General features: G+C 41.1%; 1 protein-coding gene across 2 annotated transcripts; it reads left to right on the forward strand.

Moving 5' to 3' along the window:
• Positions 1–27,056, forward strand: YIPF4 (Yip1 domain family member 4). 2 transcript variants are annotated; one of them, XM_065400800.1, is made up of 6 exons: positions 1–169; positions 11,470–11,644; positions 15,760–15,931; positions 19,368–19,445; positions 20,385–20,498; positions 26,017–27,056. In XM_065400800.1, the coding sequence occupies exons 1-6, from the start codon at positions 85–87 to the stop codon at positions 26,152–26,154; spliced, it is 762 nt and encodes a 253-aa protein (XP_065256872.1). In that variant the 5' UTR covers positions 1–84; the 3' UTR covers positions 26,155–27,056. The 2 variants fall into 2 exon arrangements, with proteins under 2 accessions (XP_065256872.1, XP_065256873.1); XM_065400801.1 differs by having other exon boundaries at positions 15,760–15,847.
• The last annotated feature ends 392 nt before the right edge of the window (positions 27,057–27,448 follow it).

Raw genomic sequence — 27,448 nt, forward strand, 5'->3', positions numbered from 1 at the left:
GCTGAGCGAGAGTCTTGGGGAGGCCCGAGGCCCGCGCCCCTTCCTCTCGGTCGCGCCTTTGCCGGCCCCGCAGCGGGCGGGGCGATGCAGCCTCTGGGCCCCCAGCAGCCGCCCCTCTACGCGCCCAGCAACGGGGACTTCACCTTCGTCTCCTCGGCCGAGGCGGAAGGTGAGAGCGGGGCTGGGCAGGTTCGCGGCTCCCGGCCCGGGAGTGGCCGAGCGGGCGGCCCGGGGGCGCCTCTGGCGGAAGAGGTGGCCCCCGCCCCGTTAAGCTTGTGGGTGTCGGGGGCTTGTGGGGGACCCGGCAGCGTCTCTCCGTCTGGGCACTTGAGGTGGGTGGGAATAAAACGTAACCGCTTCCCTGCGAAATCCCAGCTACGCACCCGGCCCCGGGCTGCGGCTCCGTCTGCGTGCCACAGGCAGCTGCCTGTGGGGCTGGTCTCCTCCTCCGGCAGCGGTGCTATCCAGGCCTGCGCCGCGCAGTGACACATCCGTGCTTGTGACGAGTGTGGAGGTTGCCCCTCTTCTCCCCCCCCCCCCCCCCGCCCCGCATGCCTGGGTTTGCTGCTTAGGTGGTGCTGTGGGTAGCTTGGAGCCACCGTCTCCAAGGCTCAGTAACTCGGCGCTGAGCAGCAGGTATCTGAAAGCGAGTACTGTGCGGGATGTGTGGCCAGCACACTATGGTATAGTGTGGCGAATAGGCTGACAATACTGCGTGAGCGGTTGTAATGTATCAAAATGTGCCTCCGGAGAAAGCTGTCTTTATGTCAAGATATATGCACTCGTGTTTAGTACAGCAGAATTATGCCACCTGTAGTTCGACTAGCAGCTGCATTCTTCCCTCCTCCCCTCCCCCCCCCCCCCCCCCCCAGCAATATCTACCCTAGGAGTATGAATGATCATTGCATGTGTATAAACCTAACTGGTGGCTCTGAGAGCATGTGTATGCAGACGTAATTCAGGATTGATATACAGCCCATCCTGAAACTAGAACCAGCATGGAAATCTACCAGAAAACTGAAGACTAAAGGGGTTGTGCTTATTCATTTATTAATTAACATAAACTGGTGAGTCAAGTGTAAAGGTAGAATTAGGCAGGCCAAAAAAGAATTTGAAGAGCAACTAGCAAAAGACTCAAAAACTAGCAGCAAATTTTTTTTTTACGTACATCAGAAACAGAAAGCCTGCCAAACAATCAGTGGCGCCACTGGATGAGTGAAGTGGTAAAGGAGCACTCAAGGAAGACAAGGCCATCGTGGAGAATACTCCAGCGGGAATTCTGTGCCATTGCACAAGTGCAGAATTAATGTCCTCTGCAGATGTTTTTTTGTTTTGTTTTCCCCAAAGAATAATTGATTCTGATGGGGAGGCGAAGGGAAGCCACGAGAGGAGTGTCGTGCATCCCTCCCAGGCAGCGGTCCCAAGCGGGTGCATCTGTTCAGGCATCAGAAGCAGACAGGGGAGATGTAAATCACTGCCTCGGGGCTGCCCATGTGTGCATGCAAGACTCTGTCCCTCTTGCTTGCTATTGCACTGTGCCCAGCGCAGAGGGGCAGGATGCTGGGATGTTTCTGGGGGCAGGCATGGGGTGGGTCAGGCCCGTGCACTGGGTCAGGGTTGCGTGCAGCCTTGCCACCAAGTCCATGTCCAGGGGAGGTGAGGGGGGCTGTAGGATGACACCCCCACACACACACACACACACACCTCTGTGCAACCAATGACCTGTGCCTTTCTAATCTAGGATGCCTTTCTTATCTAGGACACTTGGGAATCAGCTGGGGACATTAATTGGTGTTGCTTTATTTCTTGATTTGTATTATTAGATCTCACTGTCTTGATTCCTTCCTCCTATGTGCAATACTTGCATGTCTCCAGAGTGTATACTTGCTGATTGCATGACTCCCTTTCTCCTCCAGGAAAGTTTTCCCACCCCCTTCTGATTTTGAGATGGACACCAAGATGAGCCTGCTTACATTCTTGCTGTACCTTGTGCTAAGGATCAAATACACCTTCCTCTAATGTGGTGATCCACTGACCATTCATTTAGAAAAACATATCGGCTTTATTTTAAACATACTCAGTATTTTTCTTTCTATTTTAAGAATTTGTTTAAATTAGCCAGTTTGAGCAGAAATGTAATTCTAAAATGCACCGTTTTGCACCATTTAAAAATCAGGAGCCTAAGGGAGTATTTTTTTTTTTTTTTTTTTTAAATTTATATATACATTTAATTTTTTAAAAACTGATTTTATACAAGGTCTCATTATTTAGCTTGCTGAGTATAAAAGAACATAAGAATGGCCATACTGGGTCAGACCAAAGGTCCATCCAGCCCAGTATCCTGTCTACTGACAGTGAACAATGCCAGGTATCCCAGAGGGAGTGAACCTAACAGGTAATGATCAAGTGATCTCTCTCCTGCCATCCATCTCTACCCTCTGACAAACAGAGGCTAAAGACACCATTCCTTACCCTTCCTGGCTAATAGCCATTAATGGACTTCACCACCATGAATTTATCTAGTTCTCTTTTAAACCGTGTTATAGTCCTAGCCTTCACAACCTCCTCAGGCAAGGAATTCCACAGGTTGACTGTGCTGTGGGAAGAGGAACTTCCTTTTATTTGTTTTAAACCTGCTCCCATTAATTTCATTTGGGGGCCCCTAGTTCTTATATTATGGGAACAAGTAAATAACTTTCTCCACACCACTCATGATTTTATATACCTCTATCATATCCCCCCTTAGTCTCCTCTTTTCCAAGCTGAAAAGTCCTAGCCTCTTTAATCTCTCCTCATATGGGACCCGTTCCAAACCCGTAATCATTTTAGTTGCCCATCTCTGAACCTTTTCTAATGCCAGGATATCTTTTTTGAGATGAGACCACATCTGTATGCAGTATTCAAGATGTGGGCGTACCATCGATTTATATAAGGGCAATAAGATATTCTCCGTCTTATTCTCTATCCCTTTTTGAATGATTCCTAACATTGTTTGCTTTTTTGACTGCCACTGTACACTGCGTGGACGTCTTCAGAGAACTATCCACGATGACTCCAAGATCTTTTTCCTGATTAGTTGTAGCTAAATTAGCCCCCATGTACAGTTGGGGTTATTTTTTCCAATGTGCATTACTTTACATATCCACATTAAATTTCATTTGCCATTTTGTTGCCCAATCACTTAGTTTTCTGAGATCTTTTTGAAGTTCTTCACAGTCTGCTTTGGTCTTAACTATCTTGAGCAGTTTAGTATCGTCGGCAAACTTTGCCACCTTACTGTTTACCCCTTTCTCCAGATCATTTATGAATAAGTTGAATAGGATTGATCCTAGGACTGACCCTTGGGGAACACCACTAGTTACCCCTCTCCAGTCTGAAAATTTACCATTTATTCCTACCCTTTGTTCCCTGTCTTTTAACCAGTTCTCAATCCATGAAAGGATCTTCCCTGTTATCCCATGACAACTTAATTTATGTAAGAGCCTTTGGTGAGGGACCTTGTCAAAGGCTTTCTGGAAATCTAAGTACACTATGTCCACTGGCTCCCCCTTGTCCACATATTTGTTTGACCCCTTCAGAGAACTCTAATAGATTAGTAAGACATGATTTCCCTTTACAGAAACCATGTTGACTTTTGCCCAACAATTTATGTTCTTCAATGTGTCTGTCAATTTTATTCTTTACTATCGTTTCAACTAATTTGCCTGGTACTGACGTTAGACTTACCGGTCTGTAATTGCCGGGATCACCTCTAGAGCCCTTTTTAAATATTGATGTTACATTAGCTATCTTGCAGTCATTGGGTACAGAAGCTGATTTAAAGGACAGGTTACAAACCATAGTTAATAGTTCGGCGATTTCACATTTGGGTGCTTTCAGAACTCTTGGGTGAATACCATCTGTTCCTGGTGACTTGTTAATGTTAAGTTTATCAATTAATTCCAAAACCTCCTCTAGTGACACTTCAATCTGTGACAATTCCTCAGATTTGTCACCTACAAAGGGCGGCTCAGGTTTGGGAATCTCCCTAACATCCTCAGTCGTGAAGACTGAAGCAAAGAATTCATTTAGTTTCTCTGCAGTGACTTTATCGTCTTTAAGTGCTCCTTTTGTATCTCGATCGTCCAGAGGCCCCACTGGTTGTTTAGCAGGCTTCCTGCTTCTGATGCACTTAAAAAAACATTTTGTTGTTACCTTTTGAGTTTTTGACTAGCTGTTCTTCAAACTCCTTTTTGGCTTTTCTTATTACATTTTTACACTTAATTTGGCCGTGTTTATGCTCCTTTCTATTTACCTCACTAGGATCTGACTTCCACTTTTTAAAAGATGCCTTTTTGTCTCTCACTGCTTCTTTTACATGGTTGTTAAGCCACGGTGGCTCGTGTTTTTTAATTTAATTTAAAGCTCCAGTGTATGCCTCTTGTTTTGACATTCATGGCCTGTTTTGAATGTGCATCCCCCCAATGCATCATTTTACATATAAATCTTCTCTAAATTACATTGCTAGTGTTTCTGACTTCTCTATGCAGAAATGTGTAACTTATGCTAACATCAAATGTTTCTGAACTGTTTCAACAATGTCTTGTTCAGTGACTGCCAAGGAGCCACTATTTGTTGCTGGGTTCTATATTGCCTTAATCCAGGCACACTTACGTTGCAAACTCTGGTTGAGAAACTAACAGTAGCTCTGCCTATGTGTTTAGGAAATGCTGAATAGGTATTGTGAGGTTATTTTATGTATTGTAGTTTAATTATTACTTGTATTCCTTACTACACATAATAATACAGAATTTTATCTGTCAAAAAACATTTCCTAAATCTTTTTTTGTTGTCTATAGTGTTACAGACATATTTGCTGATAGGTATGTTGAAATAAATTACCAAAATAATTGAAACTGGCATGATTATATTGTTTTGAAAAATAAAATATGCAGAATTTTAAAATTGTGCACAGAATTTTTAATTTTTGGTGCAGAATTCCCCCAGGATTAAGAGAGGCTAAATGAAGTCTTTGCATCTGTCTTAGTCGCAGAGGATGTGAAGGAGATTCTCACACTGGAGTCATTCTTTTTAGGTGACAAATCTGAGGGACTGTCCTAGATTGAGGTATCAATAGAGGAGTTTGGAACAAATTGATAAATTAAACCATAATAATCCACTGGATCAGATAGTATTTACCCAAGAGTTTTGAAGGAACTCATGTATGAAATTGCAGAAGTACTAACTGTGGTATGTAACCTATCACGTAAATCAGCTTCTATACCAGATGACTGAAGGATAGCTAATGTGATGCCAATTTTTTAAAAAGGCATCAGAGGCGATTCTGGCAATTACAGGCCTGTAAGCCTAACTGCCAGACCAGGCAAATTGGTTGAAACTATAGTAAAGAACAGATTTATCAAACATGTAGATGAACGCAACTTGTTGGGGAAGAGTCAACACAATTTTTGTAAAGGGAAAGCATACCTCACCAATCTGTTAGCGTTCTTTGAGGGAGTGAACAAGAGTGACAATGCACATAGTGTACTTGGACTTCAAAAAAAACCCTTTGACAAGGTTCCTCACTAAAGGCTCTTCAGCAAAGTAAGCAGTGATGGGATAAGAGGGAAGATTCTCTCATTGATCAGTAACTGGTTAGACAAAGGATAGGATCATTCTTCAGAATGGACAGAAGTAAATAGCAGTGTCCAAGGATCTGTATTGGGACCATTGCTGTTCTACTTATTCATAAAAGATTTGGAAAAAGGGGTAAAACAGTAAAGTGGCAGAGTTTGAAGATGATACGAAATTACTCAAGATAGTTAAGTCCAAAGCAGATTGCGAAGAGTTACAAAGGGATCTCACAAATGGCAGCTGAAATTCAATGTTGATAAATGCAAAGTAATGTACATGGCAAACATAATCCCAATTGTGTACAAAACGATGGGATCTAAATTAGCTGTTACCACTCAAGAAAGAGATCTTGGAGTCTTTGTGGATGGTTTTCTGAAAATAGGTGTTCAATGTGCAGTGGCAGTCAAAAAAAAGTTAATGTTTGGAACCATTAGGAAAGGGATAGATAATAAGATGGTAAATATACTTCTGCTATATAAATCCATGGTACACCCACACCTTAAATACTGCGTGCAGTTCTGCTCACCCCAACTCAAAAAAGGTATATTAGAAATGGAAAAGGTTCAGAGAAGGGCAACAAAAATGATTTAAATATATGGAACGGTTTCCATTTGAGGAGAGACTAAAACGACTGTTTAGCTTAAAAAAAGAGATGGGGGGGGGGAGGCTTATGACAGAGGTCCATAAAATCATGAATGGTGTGGAAAAAGTGAATGAGGAAGTGCTATTAACCCCTTCACATGACACACGAATCAGGGGTTGCCCAATGAAATAAATAGGCAGCAGGTTTAAAAAAAAAAAAAAAAAAATACTACTTCACACAACGCACAGTCAACCTGTGGAACTTGTTGCCGGGAGATGTTGTGAAGGCCAAAAGTATACTGTGTTCAAAAAAGAATTAGGTGAGTTCATGGAGGATGAGTCCATCAATGGTTATTAGCCAAGATGATCAGGGACACAGCCCCATGCTCTGGGTGTCCCTAAGCATCTGACTTCCAGATGCTGGGACTGGACAACAGAGGATGGATCACTTGATGATTGCCATGTTCTGTTCATTCCCTTTAAACCATCTGGCATTGACCACCGTTGGATGACAATACTGGGCTACGTGGACCATTGGTCTAACCCAATATGGCCATTCTTAATCTCTAGCTAAAAGACCCTGCAGGATTACAAAAAGCTGTGTATGTTTTTTCTTTTGTGTGTGTGTGTGTGTGTGTGTGTGTGTGTCACTATTAGTATGACAAAGAAGTAAAAGTTTAAACAGGATTACACAACACGAGTGGTTTCGATACCTGCATCATGTCCACACCAGCACATCCATTGATGGAGCCAACTTGTACAGAAAAATTAGTTACAAATTTTCTCCAATGTAGATTTATTGTAACTGGCAAAAATTGCTGTCTGGTGTAAAAACTATGCTCTTTTTCCACTCCTTTGTTTGTCTGTCTTATTTCTTTTGGAAGATTCCTCCTCTCAGTGGGCAAAGGATACAAGAGCCACATTGTTCTCCCATCCATTGTATTGCTGCTTCAAAACAGGAGCAGAGAAGATTCTGCTTTGAAAGCCAGCTTTCAAGTTGACTGTCTGCGAAAGCGCTCGGTACCACTTGCACAGGATGCTCTGCCTCAATGAGGCACCACAAACACAAGTTTTTGAAAGGTTCCATAGCATCATACCATTACCAGTAACTGCAGGACTTCCTTGTTGGAGGCAGATTGGTGGCTTTTGATTCCCTGTGGGCCCATTTCCTTTCTAACATATGTCCTGAACATGGTTCAGTAGGACTACATGGTCAGGTGTGTAGGATTCATGATGAACTATTCAAAGTCACAGCTTGTCAGTAACAGACAACTGATATAAAGTAGTCCTACTAAATATGATTTGGCCATAAGTCTTCCTGCCCTAAGACAGGATCCAAAACCTTACCACTCTGGTAGAAATGTTAAGCAGGTGACTGCTTGTTATGCTATACAAATGTTGGGTTTGATGGCAATAACTATATTCATAATACAAAGTACACTGCTCAATGAGACAAACTTTGTAGATAATGATATCCTACTGGAACCAAACATCCGTATGCAATACAAGAGTGCTTGTGGTAACGGATTAAGAGATTCAAAGGTCAGAAGGGACCAGTGTGATCATCTAGTCTGACTTCTAAAAACAACAAGGAGTCTGCTGGCACCTTAAAGACTAACAGATTTATTTGGGCATAAGCTTTTGTGGGTAAAAACCTCACTTCTTCAGATGCATAGTCTGACTTCTGGTATTCTACAGACTATAGAACTTCCCCAAAATAAATCTTAAAGCATAACTCATAGAAAAACATACAATCTCAATTTAAAAATTGCCAATGATGGATGAGGACAACCTCTGAGGCGCTCTCCAGGTGCCAGTTGAGGGACAACTTTGTTATAAACTTCCAAATGCCTCTCCCAGTCCATTTCTCCTTCAGAAATGATACTGAATGGGGGGCTTGCTTGCACGTACACCCCTCTACTGCTCAAGCTATTGCTGTCAAGAGCTAGGGGAGTTCTGTCCGACTAGTTCTAAATTGCTGAAATCTGAGGGAAAAAAGTCCTGCACAGCTTAGTGTGATGTCTTGCTCAGGTCACCCTCAAAACTGTGTGTCAGTTTCCTGTGAGCACACCAGCTTGTCTGCCTTGCCGGCAACTTTCAAGACTCTGCCAGTCCACACATTGCCTTGCAGGTGACAGTCAGTGAACCCCAGTTTCCAGGTTTCCTAGAGATGTCTTTTGCTGCATCTAGACCTCTGACTGGACCCTCGGAGAAGGTGTTAAGTTTGCTGCCTCCAAAGAGACAACAGACACTAGCCTGTTAATACACAACATGGAGATGGTTTTGTAATAAAATAAGAATAAGTTTATTAACAAAGAACATAGGGTTATGTGATTTCAAGTAAGTGAAAGAGATAGGAAAGGTTAGAAATGAAACAAACAAAACATACTTTCTAGTGACTAAAATTAACTTCAGCAAGTTATTTCTGTCTAAATAGGTTTTCATCTATAGTCAGTTCCCAAAGACTTCAGCCTCTTTGGCCTGGTCCACACTAACCCCCCACTTCAAACTAAGATACGCAACTTCAGCTACGTTAATAACGTAGCTGAAGTTGAAGTACCTTAGTTCGAACTTACTGCGGGTCCAGACGCGGCAGGCAGGCTCCCCCGTCGACTCTGCGTACTCCTCTCGCGGAGCAGGAGTACCGGCGTCGACGGCGAGCACTTCCGGGATCGATTTATCGCATCTTGTCTAGACGCGATAAATCGATCCCAGAAGATCGATTGCTTACCGCCGGACCAGGAAGTAAGTATAGACGTACCCTTTGATTGAAGGATCCACCTTTCTCAGATTTCAGGAGCTCTGGGCCCTTTTGCCCACCTAGTGATGGATGCCAAAATGGCATTCTGTTTCTGTTTGTATTTTCCAAAGTCTGTTTTTGATGCCAGAGCCAGGAAGGCTTTGTGGTGGAGCAGGCTTCATTCCTATTGTGATCATTAAGTGGCCTCCCCTCCTCCCCCACTTGTTTTGCTTGAAGACTGTGTGTACTGTCTAAGTAGGTGTACTTTTCTTTGTCTTCTGACATATTACCTGGCTCAGTTTACATTGGAAACATAGGAAGAGAGGTGAAACAACATTCCTTTGTCTAAGACAGGCTGGGCTTATGGTTGCAAAACACCTTCTAACAACATATTTCCAAACACACATACATCACATAATATTAATGACCAGCATGTCATCAGTTTGCATATGGTACCTAACATGTCACCTTTTAGATACAGATTATAACAACAGTGGGTTGGGGCAATAAGTGTGTCAGGTGTGATGTGAGTTGTGGTATGGTATGTCCTCTGCCAGCTGGCATTAGGGAGGCTTCCTGGCTCACAGTGATGTTGCCAGAAATAAAATTACAAACCAGTAAATATTTCCTTTTGTAATTTAAAAATGGCTGAACAGCAGACACAGGGAAAACTTAAGTTCCAACAGTGAATCGTTTAGCTAACTGAGTTTAAGGCAGAATTCTAAATTGGTCTTAACATTGGGTGTTAAGTGAAAACTTTATGCATACAAACAGAATAGACTGTCGTTATACCATCATTATAGGTTGCATCTTGACTTTTTAAAAACATAGTTGTATTTGCGTAGTCTCTTACCCTATATCATTCACATAAAAATATAACAATAGACATTGTCAAATTTAAAATCCCTAGATACTATGTCTATACCCAGGATTGCTGTCAATTATATGGTTCATAGACACTTTTCCTACGTTCCCTGCTCCCCGCCCCCTTTCTTTTGCTATGTGAAAGGCCCACACAAACAGAGAAAAATGACTTTTCCCCTAGCATTGGCAGGGCAAGATTCTTAAAGACTGGAGATGCTTCCAGGTTCCATATTGTAAATATTTGCAGAAATGCCACTGTGATCTATCTATACTCTGTGCTAACTATGCTTACTGCTGTAAAGCTCTCAAAAAGAACAGTTTCTATACAAAAGATGTCACAATCTGACAAAAGGAGGGGAAAGACACCTGGGAATAGAAATACTTTAAATTGTTTTTGTTTTTTGTTTTAAACAACTTGATTTGGTATAGGTTCTACTCCTGGGCATTGCAGAAGTGCCTTTCAGATAGATTTGACTGCTGAGAGATTGGTTTCTTGGTGAACAAGTGTGTATATAGAGAGAATTTCATGGGGAAGGGATGGTATGGATAAGGCAGGAAGGTGGGAGGAGGGAAATGGAGTTTCATTAAAGAAAACCTGTGAAACAAAGGGGTTGAAGCCAACAAAATGAGATCAGAGTTCTCCCTTGCAAGGTTCTACACCAGTGTACTCAGCACAAGCTTTCTACAAAAGTTGTGCTTTTTCTAGTAACAAATAGTGATTGAGACTGTGTTCTTGGAAGATTGATACTTCTCCACACGGTATTCTCTAACTTTTTAACACAAAATGCAGCCTAGAATGGCATCCCTTCTTTTGTGACCTTTCTTTCCCATAATTTCCTACTTCTTCCTTGCCTTTGTTCTGTTTTCAGTTATTACTCTGCTACTCTATGTCATTCTGGTTTGTCTGTACCTCATTGCAAAGTAAGTGAAACATGCCAATGCATTTTAGTTTGCCTTTTGTGGCATGTATACATAAACAGACAGAAAGCTTCTTTGCTTTGCTCCTTTTTTGTTTCTTTTAGTGTTGTGCCAGGGCTAGATCATTCTATGTTAGAGAAGTCTGAGAATCTCTCCTGACGATAGCTCTGAATAAATAAAAGCAGGGCCTATGGAGTTCTGGTAGTTTTCTTTTTTAAAATGTCTGTGTAAAATCCAGGTTACAAATTGAAATGCATCTATGAAGGTTTTCCTGTTGTAACCAGTCACGCATACAAGGGAAAAATGGGGTGGAATAGAAAGGTGCTGGAATGCAAATGGGTTGCGTTTAGTGCACTTGAAGTACTAAGCAAATTGCTACTATTGTGGCATACGAGATTAATGTCATTTAACTATCAATAATATAACACAAAGTAAGTCCAAAACTGTCAAACCATAATGTCTACAGTTAGACATCTAAATGAATGGGGTAACTTTAGACACCGAAGTTGGACAGTTTTGGCCCTAGAGCAATAATTGATATAGTTTTGTCAACATTTTCTGTCTATATAAAATATTTTATCACTTTCAAATTATGCATCTTACAGTGTACAATTTTATTCTATAACTTTGAATATTTCTCGGTATTAACCTGTGTAGGGTAGACCTACTGGAATACAGAAAAAATAGGAGTAGCAGTTCAGACTGGCTTTTGTGAAGGTATAAACATGTCGTTCTCTCCTTTTTGTTCCAAGATCTTAGTGGCTCTATAGCATCTCCAGATGTTAAGCTAAATCTTGGAGGAGGAGGAGAAGGAGGAGGAGGAGAGTTCATCAAAGAATCTACTGCAACAACATTCTTGAGACAGAGAGGATATGGCTGGCTTCTGGAAGTAGAAGATGATGACCCAGAAGATAACAAGCCACTTCTGTATGTCAAAATTGCTCTTTGATATCTATCTTCATTTTCTGGTTAATAACTTTTTGTTTGTTTGTTTTCCTGAACATTGGTGAGCAGTTAGTCTTTTTGCTGTGACTAGGATTCCACAGTGATAAATGGCTTAACTTTATGTCTGTCATTGTATTTGTAACATTGTACATCATTATCTTTATTCAGGTTTTATTTTTGTGTTGTGGGGAAGAAGAAGCTAAAACATGTTGCTTATCTTGCTTTAGGGGAGGGTGGAAAGGATGAGGTAAAACTTGAGTATAACTGGCCTTGGCTCATATAGAGTACCACAAAAGGTTGTTTTCTCATTGCTTCTTTTAAACTTTTGTTCTTTTAATGATTAACAAAAAATCAAATCTTAGGCTTGGTCTATACTACAGAGTTAGGTCAACGTAAGCTGCCTTATGTTGACCTATGTCAGTGCCTACACTGCAGCCTTGCTCTCACTGATGTAAGTGCCCTACTACACTGACATTATAACTCCACCTCCACGAGAGGCATAGGGCTTATGTTGGTGTAGTTAGGCAACACTGTCGCTGTAGACGCTGCATTACTTACATCAGCTGTTGGCTACAATCCTTGTCAATTCTGCTGGAGCTGTGAAATTGACAAGAAAGGCTGTTAGGTTCCCTGCTGTGAACCCTGAGCCAGGCTTACAGCTTGGGCTGTCATCCTTGGGCAGGTGTGGGGCTCCAGCTAGAACCCGGCTGCCCCCCAGGCTCCTGGCTACTGCTGCCTGGGCTCCCACTCCGAGCCCAGCTACCGGGCACCGAGAGCCTGGGCTCCCAGCTACCCATGGGGCTCCCAGAGCTGTCAGAATGTGGCTGCTCTGAGCAGAGACAATAGCAGTGTGAAATTGCCAAGAATGTCAATTTCACTGCTGGTAGGCTCTGTGCTGTGAAATGGAGCCTGCGCGAGTCTCACAGCTGGGGCTTTCACCCCGGGGCAGATGGGGGGGCTCCAGCTGTGAGCCCCATGTGGCTATCAGTGCCCCACACTCAGCTGTCAGTGCCCCACAATGCGCCACTTCAGTCAATGCAAGTGCTCCTGGTGAGGACATGATCCACTGGCAGGAGGAGGGTAGTGTGGACACCAACAGCCATTTGAATTACTGCAGTGACTGTAGGATGACCTAAATTAAGTCGACCTAATTTTGTAGTGTAGACAAGCCCTTAGATTGTGTCCTTTCTATCCTCCTCTGTTGTGCTGCTATTAAGCTGAGTTTGTTTAGCATTGTTAAATAATCAACAACACTGACTTACAAAATATCGAGTGAACACTAGCAGTTACTATCTGAAATAAAGGTATTGGAAATAGTGGTGGTCATCACCATAGTCTTGAAGTAAGTGGACAAAGATTTGGGTTTAATTCGGGTTTAACTCCTCTGAAATAAACTGACTTCATCAGGGCTTTTAAATGCTAGAGAAAAAAAATTCCTGCACTGTAGTCTTGTATACTAGGATTTTTCAGATCAAGGCTGTTTCACTGAAACTCAGTTTTAAAGGTATTATAAATGAAGTACAGCTCTTTTCCCACATCCTTTCATGTTACGTCAAAGGCACACAATCTGTTTAAAGCCAAAAATTACCATAATGCTGATAAACCCATGCTTCCCCCTGTGTAAAGAGGTATGGTTGGGTTTTATGATCTAATGGATAGTGCACTTTGAAGCAGGTGATTTTGGTTCTGTTCCTAGTTCTGCCACTGATTTGCTGTGTGGCCTTGGCAAGACACTTAATATCTGTCCCGCAGTTTCCTCTCTGCAAAACGAGGATAATACTTGTCATTTTTTGTAAAGCACTTGGAGATCCTCAAACAGAAAGAGCTGGGAGACAACAGATATTTCTGGAGACATTAAAACTCCATCTGCATCTCCTAGAGTAGTGGAAACCCAAATATCTTTTCATATGATAAAAGTTGCACGCTAACCTTTTGTTTAAAAAAACTAAGACCACATTTCATCTCTTTTCCTAGAGAGCTAGACTGCTACATTGGGGGTGACAAAGCATAGGTGCTCTCTGTCACATAAGACTGTACACTATAAAGGCCAACTCTGTGGACCAAAAGGTGATCTGTGCATTCTTAATGTTTATTACACCTCACAATTGGAGGACAAAGCTCCTAACCTTAATGCTTCTATGGATTTAAAACATGGCAGGCTGCCAGAGAGCCAGCACTGACTCTGTTCAATTGATTCAAGGTCAGACTTCATAGGATAAACCCGTCTTTATTGAGGGATGGCCTTATTCGTGGCTCACCTCCAATGACAGCCACCACCCTCTTGAATGAGAGAAAAGTCAACGTCAGGCAACAGACAGATGCATATACACGATGGAACTTATTGAGTGGTGGGGCTATGAATTTAACTCCAGAATTTAAATGATCATATCACATGACCTTCAGAATGAAATGTAAAACGAATAGTTGCTGACTTTAGGATGGATGGAGAGAAATGCATGCTCCTGTCCTTAGACAGTGGAAGGTACTAAAAATGTTGTGGCAAAGTTCAGTAAAAATCCCTTGCTATAACAGAAGGAGATAAACTGCCCTAAGACTTGCATATACAAAAATAACTTCAATAGACTCAATAAAGAATATTCCCTGTCTGGGGAGACAGTGTGACTGCCTGTTTTCACTGGACTTAACTCATGGTCCAGCTTTTCTGAGAGAAGGCTATAAAACAAAGACCCTCTTATTTCCAGAGTACATTGTAACTGAGCATCATGGGACAAAAATCAAGCAATAACTTATTCTAATCATATTTAGCAGTTCCGTAATGATTTTCTTCTGTAGAACTCAGTCCTTTACAAAGGAGGCCAGTATCATTACCTTCATTTTATAGAGGTGGAAGTTGAGGCACAGCATGGAGGTCACCTAGCAAACCAGTGGCAGAGCTGGGAATTGAACCCAGATCTGTGCCTTCTAATATAGTGGTCCTGATTCTGTACTTTCAGACCTATGCTCAGATGGGCAGCTGCAGGAAGTCTCTTGAAGCTCCCTACTTCAGAGCCGCCTAGTTCCAACTGCGCAGGGGCAGCCCTAACTTGCACTAGAGTCCATCAGTGACCTTACACCAATAGAGGATCAGATATAGCAGAATTCTGCTTTGCCTCGCCTCTCCCTGTCATATCTGTGCTCTGCCCCTGGAATGCCCCCTCCTTTCCCTTATGCCATGGTTGAGGGGAGCAGCAAAGCTAAACTCTGCCAGATCTATACCAATGGAGAGTTTTGCAGAGGGCAACTCTCCACTGGCCATCCCTGTCTGTTTTAAGGCTAATTTGTGGCCTGGAAGTGGGGGAGGGAGGTTGGAGAGTAGCAAGATCTGCTGATAGAACATCTTTTACTGGTTTGATCAGCCCTTAGTTATTGCTGTTTACTCATGCTGGAAACCAGCCAGTTGAACTATTGGCATAAACTGGCCTGGGGGAAACTACCCAGTTGAAGCAACTACCTTTCCTTTAATTAAAAGACCATCAACTTCAGCTTGTTGGTATGCTTTTTTTAAACACTTTGAGGATTAATGAATCCTACGCTTTTGTTCCCTGTTGGGAGCATGTATTATCTTTAGTTACATTATAAATACATGTAATGTGTCTATGTGGTTGCATATTTCAATGTATATAATCTTTAAAATAGCATGACAATAAAAAAAAACCTTGACAGATGAATATGGCATACATGTGCCTAGATGTTGGAGGACAGAAGCTTTGCTTTAATTCAGACTGTAGGGTATTTTACCCTTCTTTTGTGTTCCCAACCACAGTATTTATTTCAATATAGTTAATGATAAAATTGCATTAATGTTGAATAAAGTTGTTAGAAATTTAACAAGGGTTTCTTGAAGAAATATTTAAACGGTAAAAATAATTTTTATCTCACTAGGATGTTGAGGTTTCATTTTATGCTGCCGGTATATCTTGGAAGTATTCCACGTCTTGTGTGTCACTGCATCTGAAAGCATGTTCATAATGAACAAACTACAGACTCACTGCTTAATTAACCTGCTCTCACAGATGAATTATGAGATGAATTATTCTCTTTACACAAACTGTTCCAGTACCAAAATATGTAGTAAAGCTTTTGTTTTACAATTGTAGGGAGGAACTGGACATTGATCTGAAGGATATTTACTACAAAATTCGATGCGTGTTGATGCCTATGCCATCTCTTGGGTTTAATAGACAGGTAGTGAGAGATAACCCTGATTTTTGGGGCCCTCTGGCAGTTGTCCTCTTCTTCTCAATGGTTTCATTATATGGACAGTTTAAGGTAGGTATAAACCTTTTATCTAAAGAGAACTTTAAATATTGCGACTTGAATGCTAAACAGTTTATCATATTTATAGAGAGGTAGAAAGCCTCTTCTCCCCTTGCCATGAGTATAGTGAGAAGAATGGAACATCTAGTTCCAAATATATTTCTTTCATGGGTGTCTTTCTGCATATTAAAAAACTTGTAATACTATACTAAATGTTCCTTGAACTACATCTCTAAGGTCAATTAGAATAAAAATGTCAAGTTTTGTCTCTGAAATGGAAATGAAGGAAGGGTGGGATTTCTGGAGGCTTGTAATGATATGCAATCTGTCAGATGCTCAGCGGTATACTAACTGGAATGAGTAAAACATAAAACCTACATAATAGGTATATTTCATTACAATGGTAAAGCAAAAGACGGCACCTTTACAATGCTGGTTCATCTATGTTAAATAAAATGTAAATTGTGACTGAAATTGAGGGACCCGTAGGAATCAGTGATGAAAGTGAATGTCACTTAAATTTCTGTAGTTGGGGCACGATCATAGAGTAGAAAGTCTGCACCATGTTTTTCTGTATGAACACATTCCCTCCTCTGAAACCTTCTCCCATCTTTAATTTAGTTCTCAAATACAATTTACATTGATTGTACTATTAACTTCGTAATGTTTCAGTTCCCCCTACCACTGTCCTCTTTTTGCATTGCACAGTGAAAAAGATAGTTGGCTTTCCTACATGCTTCACAAAAAAGTTTGGGGACAGGAAACCATTAGAAGATTCCCCCCGCCCAGCCACGTTACCCAGCCACATACTCTTGCAAACATCTTTAGTAAGGATATCTCTTCTAGAGAGGGGAAAAATTAGCTCTGTGTCCGGACATATTAGTAATAAGTTGTTAACTAAGAATTCTAATTCAAAAGTGGCTTATTCAGTTGGCAGTTAGATACTTGCTGGTTGAACCTTCTGCATTATAGTCATACTAGTAAGTTTTTTTTTTTTCAGATAATTTTAAACTTATTTACTGGTTTTATTACCAGAAAACCTTTGTATAAAGATCTTGAATTTATTGTGGTTACAAATAATGTCATAACTGTCTGGTACTTTTTTGTCCTCTCAGATACCTTTTCCTTCTCTTGCTCCCACCCCCATAATTAAATAACTTCTGTCTTCATAATACCTCTGTCTCTTGTCACTTGACTTCTCCTATGATTCCTTCAGAACTCAGGGAATGCAGCTTTTGATTGGCCAGCAAGAATTATAGTATAGAAATGCTTGGCCTTTCTTCCGCTTTTCCAGTATTGCCCAAGCATAACATTCCTCGTAGTGCTTCTAATCACTGCCATCTTTAAAAAGTGACAGAACTTAGATATGAACCTAGGTCTTCTCTTGGTAGCACCTAAGTGAGCCCCCCTGCAAGCTCCACTTATAATAATGAGTAAACACCTTTAACCCTATCTTTAAATATAGCAATAAGTAAGGCGGTGTTTTAGTCACGGGTATTTTAGTAAAAGTCATGGACCGGTCACAGGCAGCAAACAAAAATTCACAGCCCATGACTTGTACTATATACCCCTAACTAAAACTTGGGTGCTCGGGAGCAGCCCAGGGCCCTGCTTGGGGGTGGGGGGTTTGGCATGACTGGCAGGCTCCCTACCTGGCTCTGCGTGGCTCCCCAGAAGTGGCAACATGTCCCTTGGCTCCTAGGCAGAGGTGCAGCCAGGAGGGCTCCACGCGCTGCCCCCACACTGAGCGCCCACTCCACAGCTCCCATTGGCTGCGGTTCCTGGCCAATGGGAGCGTTAGGGGTGGTGCCTGCAGGTGGAGGCAGCGTGCAGAGCTGCCTGGCCACACCTCCGCCTAGGAGCTGAGAGAGAGAGACATGTTGCCATTTCTGGGGAGCCCCCCCAGGGAAGCGCCGCCCAGAGCCATCACCCCCTTCCGCAGTCCAGCTCCCTGCCTCAGCTCGGAGCCCCCCTCCCACATCCCCAGCAGCGTCCGGTGCGGCTGGGCCCAAGGGCTGCCAGAGCTGCTCAGGCGGCCTCCGGGCCAGCCACACCAGCCACTGCAGAAGACATGGAGGTCACAGAAAGTCATGGAATCCGTGACTGAATCGTAGCCTGAGCAATAAGCCATACCAGGATGTGTGGTATTACAGTATGCTATTAGTCGAGGTAATTAATTTTGAGATATGAGCCTGAAAGGGAGTTCCTTCAACCTCCATAAGGTGTGCACTAAAAGCTGACGAACGCTCACTCTTGAATGGCTTATTTCTATGAGTATAACTGACTAATTTTACATATGACCCACTAATGTGATTTGTTCTTTTGGATGGGAGAAAGGTGCGGGGAAAGAAAGACAGGTATACACTGTTTCTTTCCACAGTGAAACATAATGGTATTATGATGTGTTCTTTTTTAAATTATTACAGAATTTTAGCTGGAGAGACAAAATCTATAGTGACACCAGCTTCATGCTCTTTTCACCTTCCCCTTTTGATTTTTACAGTGCATATGAAACCTTAAATCAGTACCCAGTTTAGGTTTGTAGCCTAAACTTGAGTTTTAAATGCAACCATACTTTGAAGCTCAGAGGCTGTCCTGGGAGTGCGGGTTCCCACTGTAGAAGTGCTATTTTCAAAGGGAAAGCAATATTTCCCTTATTCTGCTTAGCAGCTGCACTCCAGATCAGCTGGGCTGCGATTTAATGTAAGTGTAGGCTAGGGACCTGAATTGCGTGATAATTTAAGCCAGTTTCATATTCATATTAAGAACTGAGGAGAGGAGGAAACCTGGGAGGAAGACTACAGCCTAAACTAGAAGTACTGTCAAGGTGTAGAAAGAGTTAGGAGTCATAACTTAGATCTCTATTCTTTTGATTTTGTATTTTAAGGGTGACACAGTATTCTGCCATCCCTAGAGACGATCTTCATCAACGAAGAAAGGAGATACAAGCTGAACACTGATTTTTCTTTGTGTTTTGTTGGTTTAAGCCAACCGCTCAATGTTGTCTGGGCATGCTTTTCATTGGGTGTGAAGAGATATTGATTTCCTTTTGTGTTTCAGAGTAGAATGAAAACAAACATGTTACCATCTTATAAAATCTGAGACTCGGTTGAACCCTCTCATCAGTGGATTCACTAAGATTTAGCCAGAGTTCTTTTAATTCCAAAATTTTGACTGACACCTTCCTGTTCTAATGATAAAACCACACTACGCGTAAAATACTGGTTTTACCATATTTTCTTGTTTGAGCATTCCAAATACACTAGCAAACTTGTCAGAAAAGATATTGTATAAATAATAAAACATCTGAATTTTATTTCTAAATTCCATTGTAATACTGAATAATACAAGGTTTGCTGCAGTTGACTTTCTTATGAAACCAAAATGAATTCTGAATTATAATAAAAATAATTGATTGATAAGAATTAATTGTTCTCTCTCTTTTAAGGTGGTTTCTTGGATTATAACTATATGGATATTTGGATCCTTGACAATTTTTTTATTGGCCAGGGTTCTTGGAGGAGAAGTAAGTAGCATGTGAAAGTGTGATTGATACATAAAATATTCAGAAGTGACTTGGCTTTTTGGATGCCCAACTTGCGGCACTTTAAAGTCACCTAGCTACTTTCTCAAAAATCTTGACCTCCCATATTTAGACATGAATTATAGCACAGTGTGGAACACATTGGTCTCTGTTGAAATTGAGATTCAAGGTAAATTCTTAGAGTTAGTCAGATCTAGTCAGATAGCTGCTAGCTAGTGAACAGGTTTTGATTAAAAATAAGAACCAATCCAACTCATTTGTTCATGTAAGTCTGGATTTAAAAAACAAAACCAGACCCTTAGTCAATTTCACGTGCATTTATTTAAACTGCTGGCATTTACTTACAACCTGGCCAGAACCAGAAATACTACTAGACTTCTAGAGCATCCTTACTACATTTTTCACTGCTAACATGAACTTCTATCATTAATTTAGGCATCCCAGTGGAAGAGTTACTTTGTGTGGTGGTTAATTGCAGATATTCAGAATTAATGACCATTGTCGAGTTGATTGTTAATTTGAAAAGTGAACGTGTATTTCATACATACCATACTAATTTCTAAATGCTGCAGTAATTATGTAATAATTATTTGAAATGCATTACTCTGTCATTACCAGTAAAGAACCTTGCATTAAAAAGACTGGAAGTAACCAATTGTTATAATTTGCATAAATATATTACCCTGTGAATTTACATTTAATGACAGTAATATCAAAAAAAAAAAAAGAAAAAAAAATTTGCACGTTAACAACTTTAATTCTGAGCCACAAGACAGATGCATGTACTCAACACTACACTTACTGGAATAGCTACTAATTCCATCATGACAAAATGTAAGTGTTTTCTCTATTGACAAAACTTATGAGCTAGATTGAAGACTTTTTTTTTTAATTCTTTACGAATTGATTTATAATTTTCAGGTTGCATATGGGCAAGTTCTTGGTGTGATAGGATATTCTCTACTTCCACTCATTGTAATAGCACCTGTCCTCTTGGTGGTTGGATCATTTGAAGTTGTATCTACACTAATAAAAGTGAGTTCAGTAATGTTTATTGTTTGTCACTATGCTTCAAAATATTATGTTGCCCTGAACAAAGTAATAATTTTAGTAACCTGTAATAGAATTTTAAAAGTACTGCTTGAATTCTTGTGACCCTCTTGTCCAGAAACATAGGTCAGGAAGTCACTCTGTCTTCCCCATAATTCAATATATGATATGTTATTGCAATGTGAATGGTAACATCAGTCATGTTCAGAGACATGGTAGTAGAAGTAGTAATCTCAAAACACTTCTACAAAGAAGGTAAGTATTGTTATCCCCATTACACAAATGGAAAACTGAGGCAGAGAGAGCCAAAACTGACCAGCCCAAAGTCAACTACCAGTAGAGCTGGGCAAAATTTTTAAAACAAAACTTTTTTTAGCAACAAAATGCAGATTTGGTAACACTGAAATGTTTCGCAAATTGGTGTTGGTTTTGCCAAATTTGTGTCCAAAAAATTTCAGGAAAAGTAGAAATGTTTCATTTTGACACTTCTGAAATGAAACTAGGGCTGTCAATTAATCACCGTTAACTGAAGCTGTTAATGCAAAATACATTAACTAGGTTAAAAAAAGGCACAATGAATCGCAGTTTTAATCACATTGTTAAACAATAATACAATACCAATTTGAAATTTATTATAAATATTTTGGATGTTTTTCTATCATTTCAAATATATTTATTTCAATTACAACAGAATACAAAGTATACCATGCTCACTTTATATTATTATTTTTATTACAAATATATTTGCACTGTAAAGAGATAAACAAAACAAATAGTATTTTTCAGTTCACCTCATACAAGTACCGTAGTGCAACTTACAAATGTAAATATTTTTTTTACATAACTGCATTCAAAAACAAAATAATGTAAAATTTTAGAGCCTACACGTCTACTCAGTCAGTCCTACTTCTTGTTCAGCCAATCGCTCAGATAAACATTGTTTACATTTGCAGGAGATAATGCTGCCTGATTCTTATTTACAATGTCACCTGTAAGAGAGAACAGGTGTTTGCATGGCACTGTTGTAGCCAGTTTTGGTATTTATGTGCCAGATGCGCTAAACATGTGTATGCCCCTTCGTGCTTTGACCACCATTCCAGAGAACATGTTTCCATGCTGAATTTAAATTGATATTCTATTATTGTTTAACTGTGTGATTAAAACTGTGATTAATCGTGACTATTTTTTAATCTCACGATTAATTGTGATTTTAAAAAATCATTTGACAGCCCTAAATGAAACATTTTGATTTTTCAATTTAAAATGGCTTTTCAAACTTAAAAAAAAAACAACTAAACACTCAAAATTGAAACAAAACATTTTTTCAACTTTTCAGTTTGCTGAAAGGTTCTAAAAAGTGTTGGGTTTTTTTGTTTTGTTTTTTGGTTCGCACCAAAACAATTTTTCGTTTTTGAATTGCCAGTGAACCAAAAAAATCTTTTATTTGCCCAGCTTTACCTACCAGGCCTGTGGCAGTAGAGAACTTTAATGAACTGTACTAGTATGGCAAAAGTTTCCTGAGGGTATGTCTACTCAGCAATTAAAAATGCGTGTCTGACCCATGCCAGTTGACTCAGGCATGTGGGGCTTTTAGGGTACAGGGCTGTTTAATTGCAGTGTAGATGTTTGGGCTTTAGCTGGAGCCTGGGCTCTAGGACCCAATGAGGTGGGATGGTCCCAGAGCTCAGTCAGCAGCCCAAGCCCAAACGTCTACACTGCAATTAAACAGCCCCCCTTAGCCCAAGTCTGCTGGCACGGGCCAGCCATGGGTGTCTGATTGCACTGTAGACATACCCTGAGAGGTCTCAGAGCTATGTGTGATTCTTTAAAGGCTATACTACCTGAGCACAACTGCATGAATCTTTACTTACAACTGTTGCCAGATTTCAGGGAGGTGGCGGGTTGTCAATCAAAAGGTAACCTTGCCAGCTTTGTCCTGTATTCCTTTTGTATTGATCAGTTTTGTTAGTTTATCTTTACTGTTGGCTACCAGTAACCACTCTAATTTCCTCAAACTTGAATTACACTTTAGTTACCCTGCAGTTGCACCGTGGTTGTGGTTTTGCTACCTGTAATTACCACTAATTTGTATACTCAGAAAGTTAATCATTTTTGAATTACTTGCCTGTCCATTAATTAATACATAATTCTAAAAATAGGGTTACATTAGTTAAATTTTAGTTACATGGTCATTATTTTATTGTCTTATGGTAACTTTAAGCAGATATGTGCACAATTCACTTGAGTTTCCAGTGCAAAAAATGCAGGGCCAAAGCCCTGTATCTAAGACATTTTAGCCCTGTGAAGCACCTATAGGTTGGCTTGAGGGTCTGTACTAGTGAGAAGCTTACAACCTGAGGGCACTCAGGAACATTCCAGCCAGTTCTTTTCCAATTACAGTCGGCAAAGGAGCTCCCTAACAATTCCAAATGATGTAGCTCAAGCCTTTACTATCGCAGCCTTTGCTAAAGGCTGTGAATATCTTACTGAATTCCAGTCACTAACCTCTTCTCCTTCCTGACACTGCCTCCACAGAGCCCCAGTTTAGGAGTCACATGCGTGAGCATATAATCGAAGGACTTTTTGAGGCTATGTGCGTATTCCACTACTTACGTGAACAGATCCTTGGGAATATTGCTTGCAACGGGCTAAGGTCCTTTGACAGTCCCTCCAATTCATAGATTTCATTTTACACCAGTGCGCTAAATCTTCTTGCTTGGGGACAATGGGTAGGGCCCTGCAAATCTACGGATATCCGCTTTATATCCGCAGATCATTTTTGCGGATTGGATGCAGACACAATTTTTGTATCCGTGCAGGGTTCTAACAATGGGTGTTTGATTATATTTTACACTATGACCCAGTTAGCTTGAGAGTAGAGGTTTGTATCAGGGCTCACTTGGTCTGAGGCAAGGCAGCCAATACTGCTTGCCTCAAGATGTGTCAGTGACAAGCACATGCACACTAACTAGTTATGCGACACTCTGCATATTCACTAAGCACTGCTGCTTGTGTTCAGTCTTTTTAAAGCATTCCTGCCTTGACTTTACAAATACGATTGTGCATCCAAAGCAGAGGAATCCAAACTTGCCTGTACTTGGAGGTTTTGTTTTTTCCAGTGGGCAATGTGTTAGAACAGTTTTGTTATTTGGGGAGACATTTTACAGCCTGTACAGTGTTTGGGCCAGATGTGTTCTAGGAGCAGTAGCGTAGCTAGGGGGGGAGCAGCCGCTCCCCCACTGAGCATAAGTGGCGCCATGTCAATTTCTTGGTGCCTTTTTACTCACCCAGGGGAGTGATTTAAAAAAAAAAAGGTGCCACCCGCTGCGGCGCTCCGGGTCTTCGGCGGCGGGACCTTCACTCGCTCCAGGTCTTCGGCGGCATTTTGGCGGCGGGACCTTCAGTGCTGCCGAAGACACCTGGAGCGAGTGAAGGTCCTGCCGCCGAAGACCTGGAGCGCTGCTGGGTGAGTAAAAGCGCCGCAGCGGGTGGCGCCTTTTTTTTTTATTGCTCCCCCTGTTCCCTCCACCTGGCTACCCCATTGTCTAGGAGTTCTTAAATCCCATTTCTAAGATAACCAATATGAGTTTCTTGTAGTAGTTATTGCCTTGTTTTTCCACTGGTACACCGTGGAGCTTTGTAGTCTCCAAGAGTGAGACTTCTGCCATAGATGACGTCTTTAGGGAAGGGAAAACTACTTATGTGCAGGGAAGAATTCACAGATATAGGGTAAGATGTCCAAAGTTGCTTACGTACAAGGTCACTTAAGTCCTTTAGAAAACTTAACCCATAATCTTTCAGGATTCTCTCTCACTCATCTACCCTGCTCCACTTCAGAGTGAGAGGATTCTGGATATGATGTTTTCTTGATTCAGGCTGGGATTTTCAAAGAGGCCATAGTATAGGCACCGAACTTCCATTAACTTCCTTCAGCCCCTTTGAAAATCCCAGTCTCATGCTCTAGGCCATGGGTAGGTAAACGACGGCCCGCGGGCCAGATCCAGCCTGCCAGCCATTTTAATCCAGCCCTCGAGCTCCCGCTGGGGAGTGGGGTCTGGGGCTTGCCCTGCTCCGGTGCTCCAGCCGAGGAGCAGGGTTGGAGGCCGCTCCACGCGGCTCCCGGAAGCAGCAGCATGGTCCCGCTCTGGCTCCTACGCATAGGGGTAGCCAAGGGGCTCCTCTCTGCACACTGCCCCTGACCCAAGCACCGCCCCCACAGCTCGCATTGGCGGGAACTGCAGCCAATGGGAGCTGCAGGGGCAGTGCCTGCAGACGGAGCAGCGCGCAGAGCCACCTGGATGCGGCTCTGTGTAGGAGCCGGAGGGGCGATGTGGCTGCTGCTTCCGGGAGCCGCTTGAGGTAAGCACCACCTGGAACGTGCACCCGAGCCTCTCCCTGTGCCCCAACCCCCTGCCCCAGCCCAGATTCCCCTCCCACCCCCTTGTTCCCAGCCCAGAGCACCCTCCTGCATCCCAATCCCTCATCCCCAGCCCTCCCCTCCGCCCAGAGCCCGCACCCCCAGCCGGAGTCTGCACCCTGTTCCGCACCCCACTCCTCTGCTCCACACCAGAGCCCATACCCCCAACCAGAGCCCTTACCCCCTCCCGCACCCCAACTCCAATTTTGTGAGCATTCATGGCCCGCCATAAAATTTCTATTCCAAGATGTGGCCCTCGGGCCAAAAAGTTTACCCACCCCTGCTGTAGGCAATCATGTATATATTGCTGTTACCTCTGGGATGTTAATATCAACAGAATTTTTTACAAAAATATTCTTTTTATGTCTATGGCTAAGGGAAGCTCTTGCTTCTTCCTGTTATTGAAAGAAATTGGTTAGTATGTTCCAGAGCCCTTGAAGTAGGAGAATGCTCAGTAAAGTGACTAAGGTCACCAGCCAACAGGTGCTTGAGGAGGCCACATTTTTTTAGTTTTCCCCATGATTTGCATTGGAGGTACAAGACCCAAGAGTAAGAATCTTGCAAGATGATATTCAGAGAAGCAGAATTACAGGTAATAATCATGAAAAAAGTTCAAGTTGAAGAGGACTAAAACAGAATGAAGAGTTGTTAAATAGTGCTCCCCTGGAATAAAGATCTATACTATCTGAATATGTACGCTTACTGTTTGCTTTATTGTAACTATAGACTCTTAAATTCAAATGAGTGCACGTGCAGATGCTTGACGCCACATGATGACCTTCATTGTAAAGTGCTTTGAGATCTGTTGAGGAAAACCAGTACATAAGAGCTGGAGATTATTAGTACGAATACATGTAGGTAAAATCTCTCAAATATCCATGAATGAAAATACTTAGAGACCAACATGGTGCATCTCTCTCTGAACACAAAGAAAATAACATACTATGTGTTCTCAATATAACACTGAGGAAAAAATGTAAGGTTTCTTTCCTAATTACCTTCAAAAAAAAGTACTGATTTTTGTATTGGTATCTGGACAGATTTTCTTGTACTGTCAGCTAACACTATACCTTTTTTCTTTTTAAGCTGTTCGGAGTCTTTTGGGCTGCATACAGTGCTGCTTCATTACTAGTCGGAGAAGAATTTAAGACTAAGAAGCCCCTTCTGATTTATCCAATCTTTTTATTATACATCTACTTCTTGTCCTTATACACAGGGGTGTGACCTGAAGTCTTGGATGTGGCCAGAAACAATATTTTATTCACATGCAGACTGGTAAAACATAAGATTAAGGAGGCTGGAGAAAATAGGCGTGACTGTTTTGTATCCAGTTGTTGAAAAGTTTTAAGACCTAAACACACATTTGTGTATATTATTTAATTAAGCAATTATAGCTATGTGGATTTGTATCAGAGTTCTAGGTTTAAGATTCTTTAGATTTTCATGAAATAATATAAGAACTTTGTGTTTTATAAGATTGTGTAGCAAAAATACAGCTTGATACCTGTGCCATAAGCACCAGGACCAGATTACTCTATTACATTGAACGGGAATATGAAAAAATATTGGTAATGGTCTCAAAGTGCAATTTTTCAGTTAAACACAGCTGGCTTTTTTGGCACAGCAAATTCTGTATATATTTATGAAACAATCCTGATGGTTCACAGAATAGGCTCTATAATTGAGACATGAAGATATTAGTATTTTTTATGTTAGAGCCCCAGATTTATTTGATTTGGCTTTTGAGATTTTATAAATTCTAATTTACTTTGGGGAAAAAAGTGTACATGTGTATTTTGTATCTATTGCTTGTGTGTAGCAGATATACTCCTTGTTTAAGGATGTACATTGGGTTTTCAACACTTGAAGACCCAAGCATTTGAATTCAAATTCGCATTTATATCTTTGCCCAACGGAGCAAGACATATACTGTGTGACATTAATTCATTAAATGGCTTATTTGTGGAATCAAATTATTTCATATTTAACAAGATCTGAATTTGAAGTCACACAAAACAACTTTCAACTGCAGCATTGGAGTAAGGTGTGGGAGAAGGAAGATAATGTATCAAATTTGTGACCTTGAGCAATGTTTTAAAATGACAAAATAAACAGAATGCTTCCCTAACCTTGTATCTGTTTTGTAACACCTTGATCTGTATTGCTTTTAATGGTATGTAATTTAACCAATCAGGAGTGTTTTTTCTAATATACTGTTCATCTTTTGTAAAATGAAATATTAAGATTCTTAAAAGCCTGATTCTGCCTCCATTGAGTAAGTAAGGCAGAATTAGGGACTTAGCAACAAATTTTCACACTAATTTTGACTATCAAATTAGGTAATATTGTGATAACATTAAATACTTCCTGTATATACTATATAAATTGTTTATGTAATGGTTTATGTTGATAATATTAATGGAAATTATGGAAAGAAAAAAATTATTGAAGGTAACTTAGCATGATATTTACTTTATTGAAGTAAAGTTGTTTGCTATCTTTAGTAGGTAATATTTGG

The sequence above is a fragment of the Emys orbicularis genome, chromosome 3 (genome assembly GCF_028017835.1).
Source record: "Emys orbicularis isolate rEmyOrb1 chromosome 3, rEmyOrb1.hap1, whole genome shotgun sequence".
In the NCBI taxonomy this organism is placed as follows: domain Eukaryota; kingdom Metazoa; phylum Chordata; order Testudines; family Emydidae; genus Emys; species Emys orbicularis.

Excerpts from the sequence above, each read along its gene's own strand:
- YIPF4 (XM_065400800.1), top strand. The coding sequence starts at position 85 with ATGCAGCCTCTGGGCCCCCAGCAGCCGCCCCTCTACGCGCCCAGCAAC. Across the intron at positions 15,932-19,367 it reads CATTATATGGACAGTTTAAG|GTGGTTTCTTGGATTATAAC; the intron begins GTAGGTATAAAC and ends CTCTCTTTTAAG. Across the intron at positions 19,446-20,384 it reads CCAGGGTTCTTGGAGGAGAA|GTTGCATATGGGCAAGTTCT; the intron begins GTAAGTAGCATG and ends TATAATTTTCAG.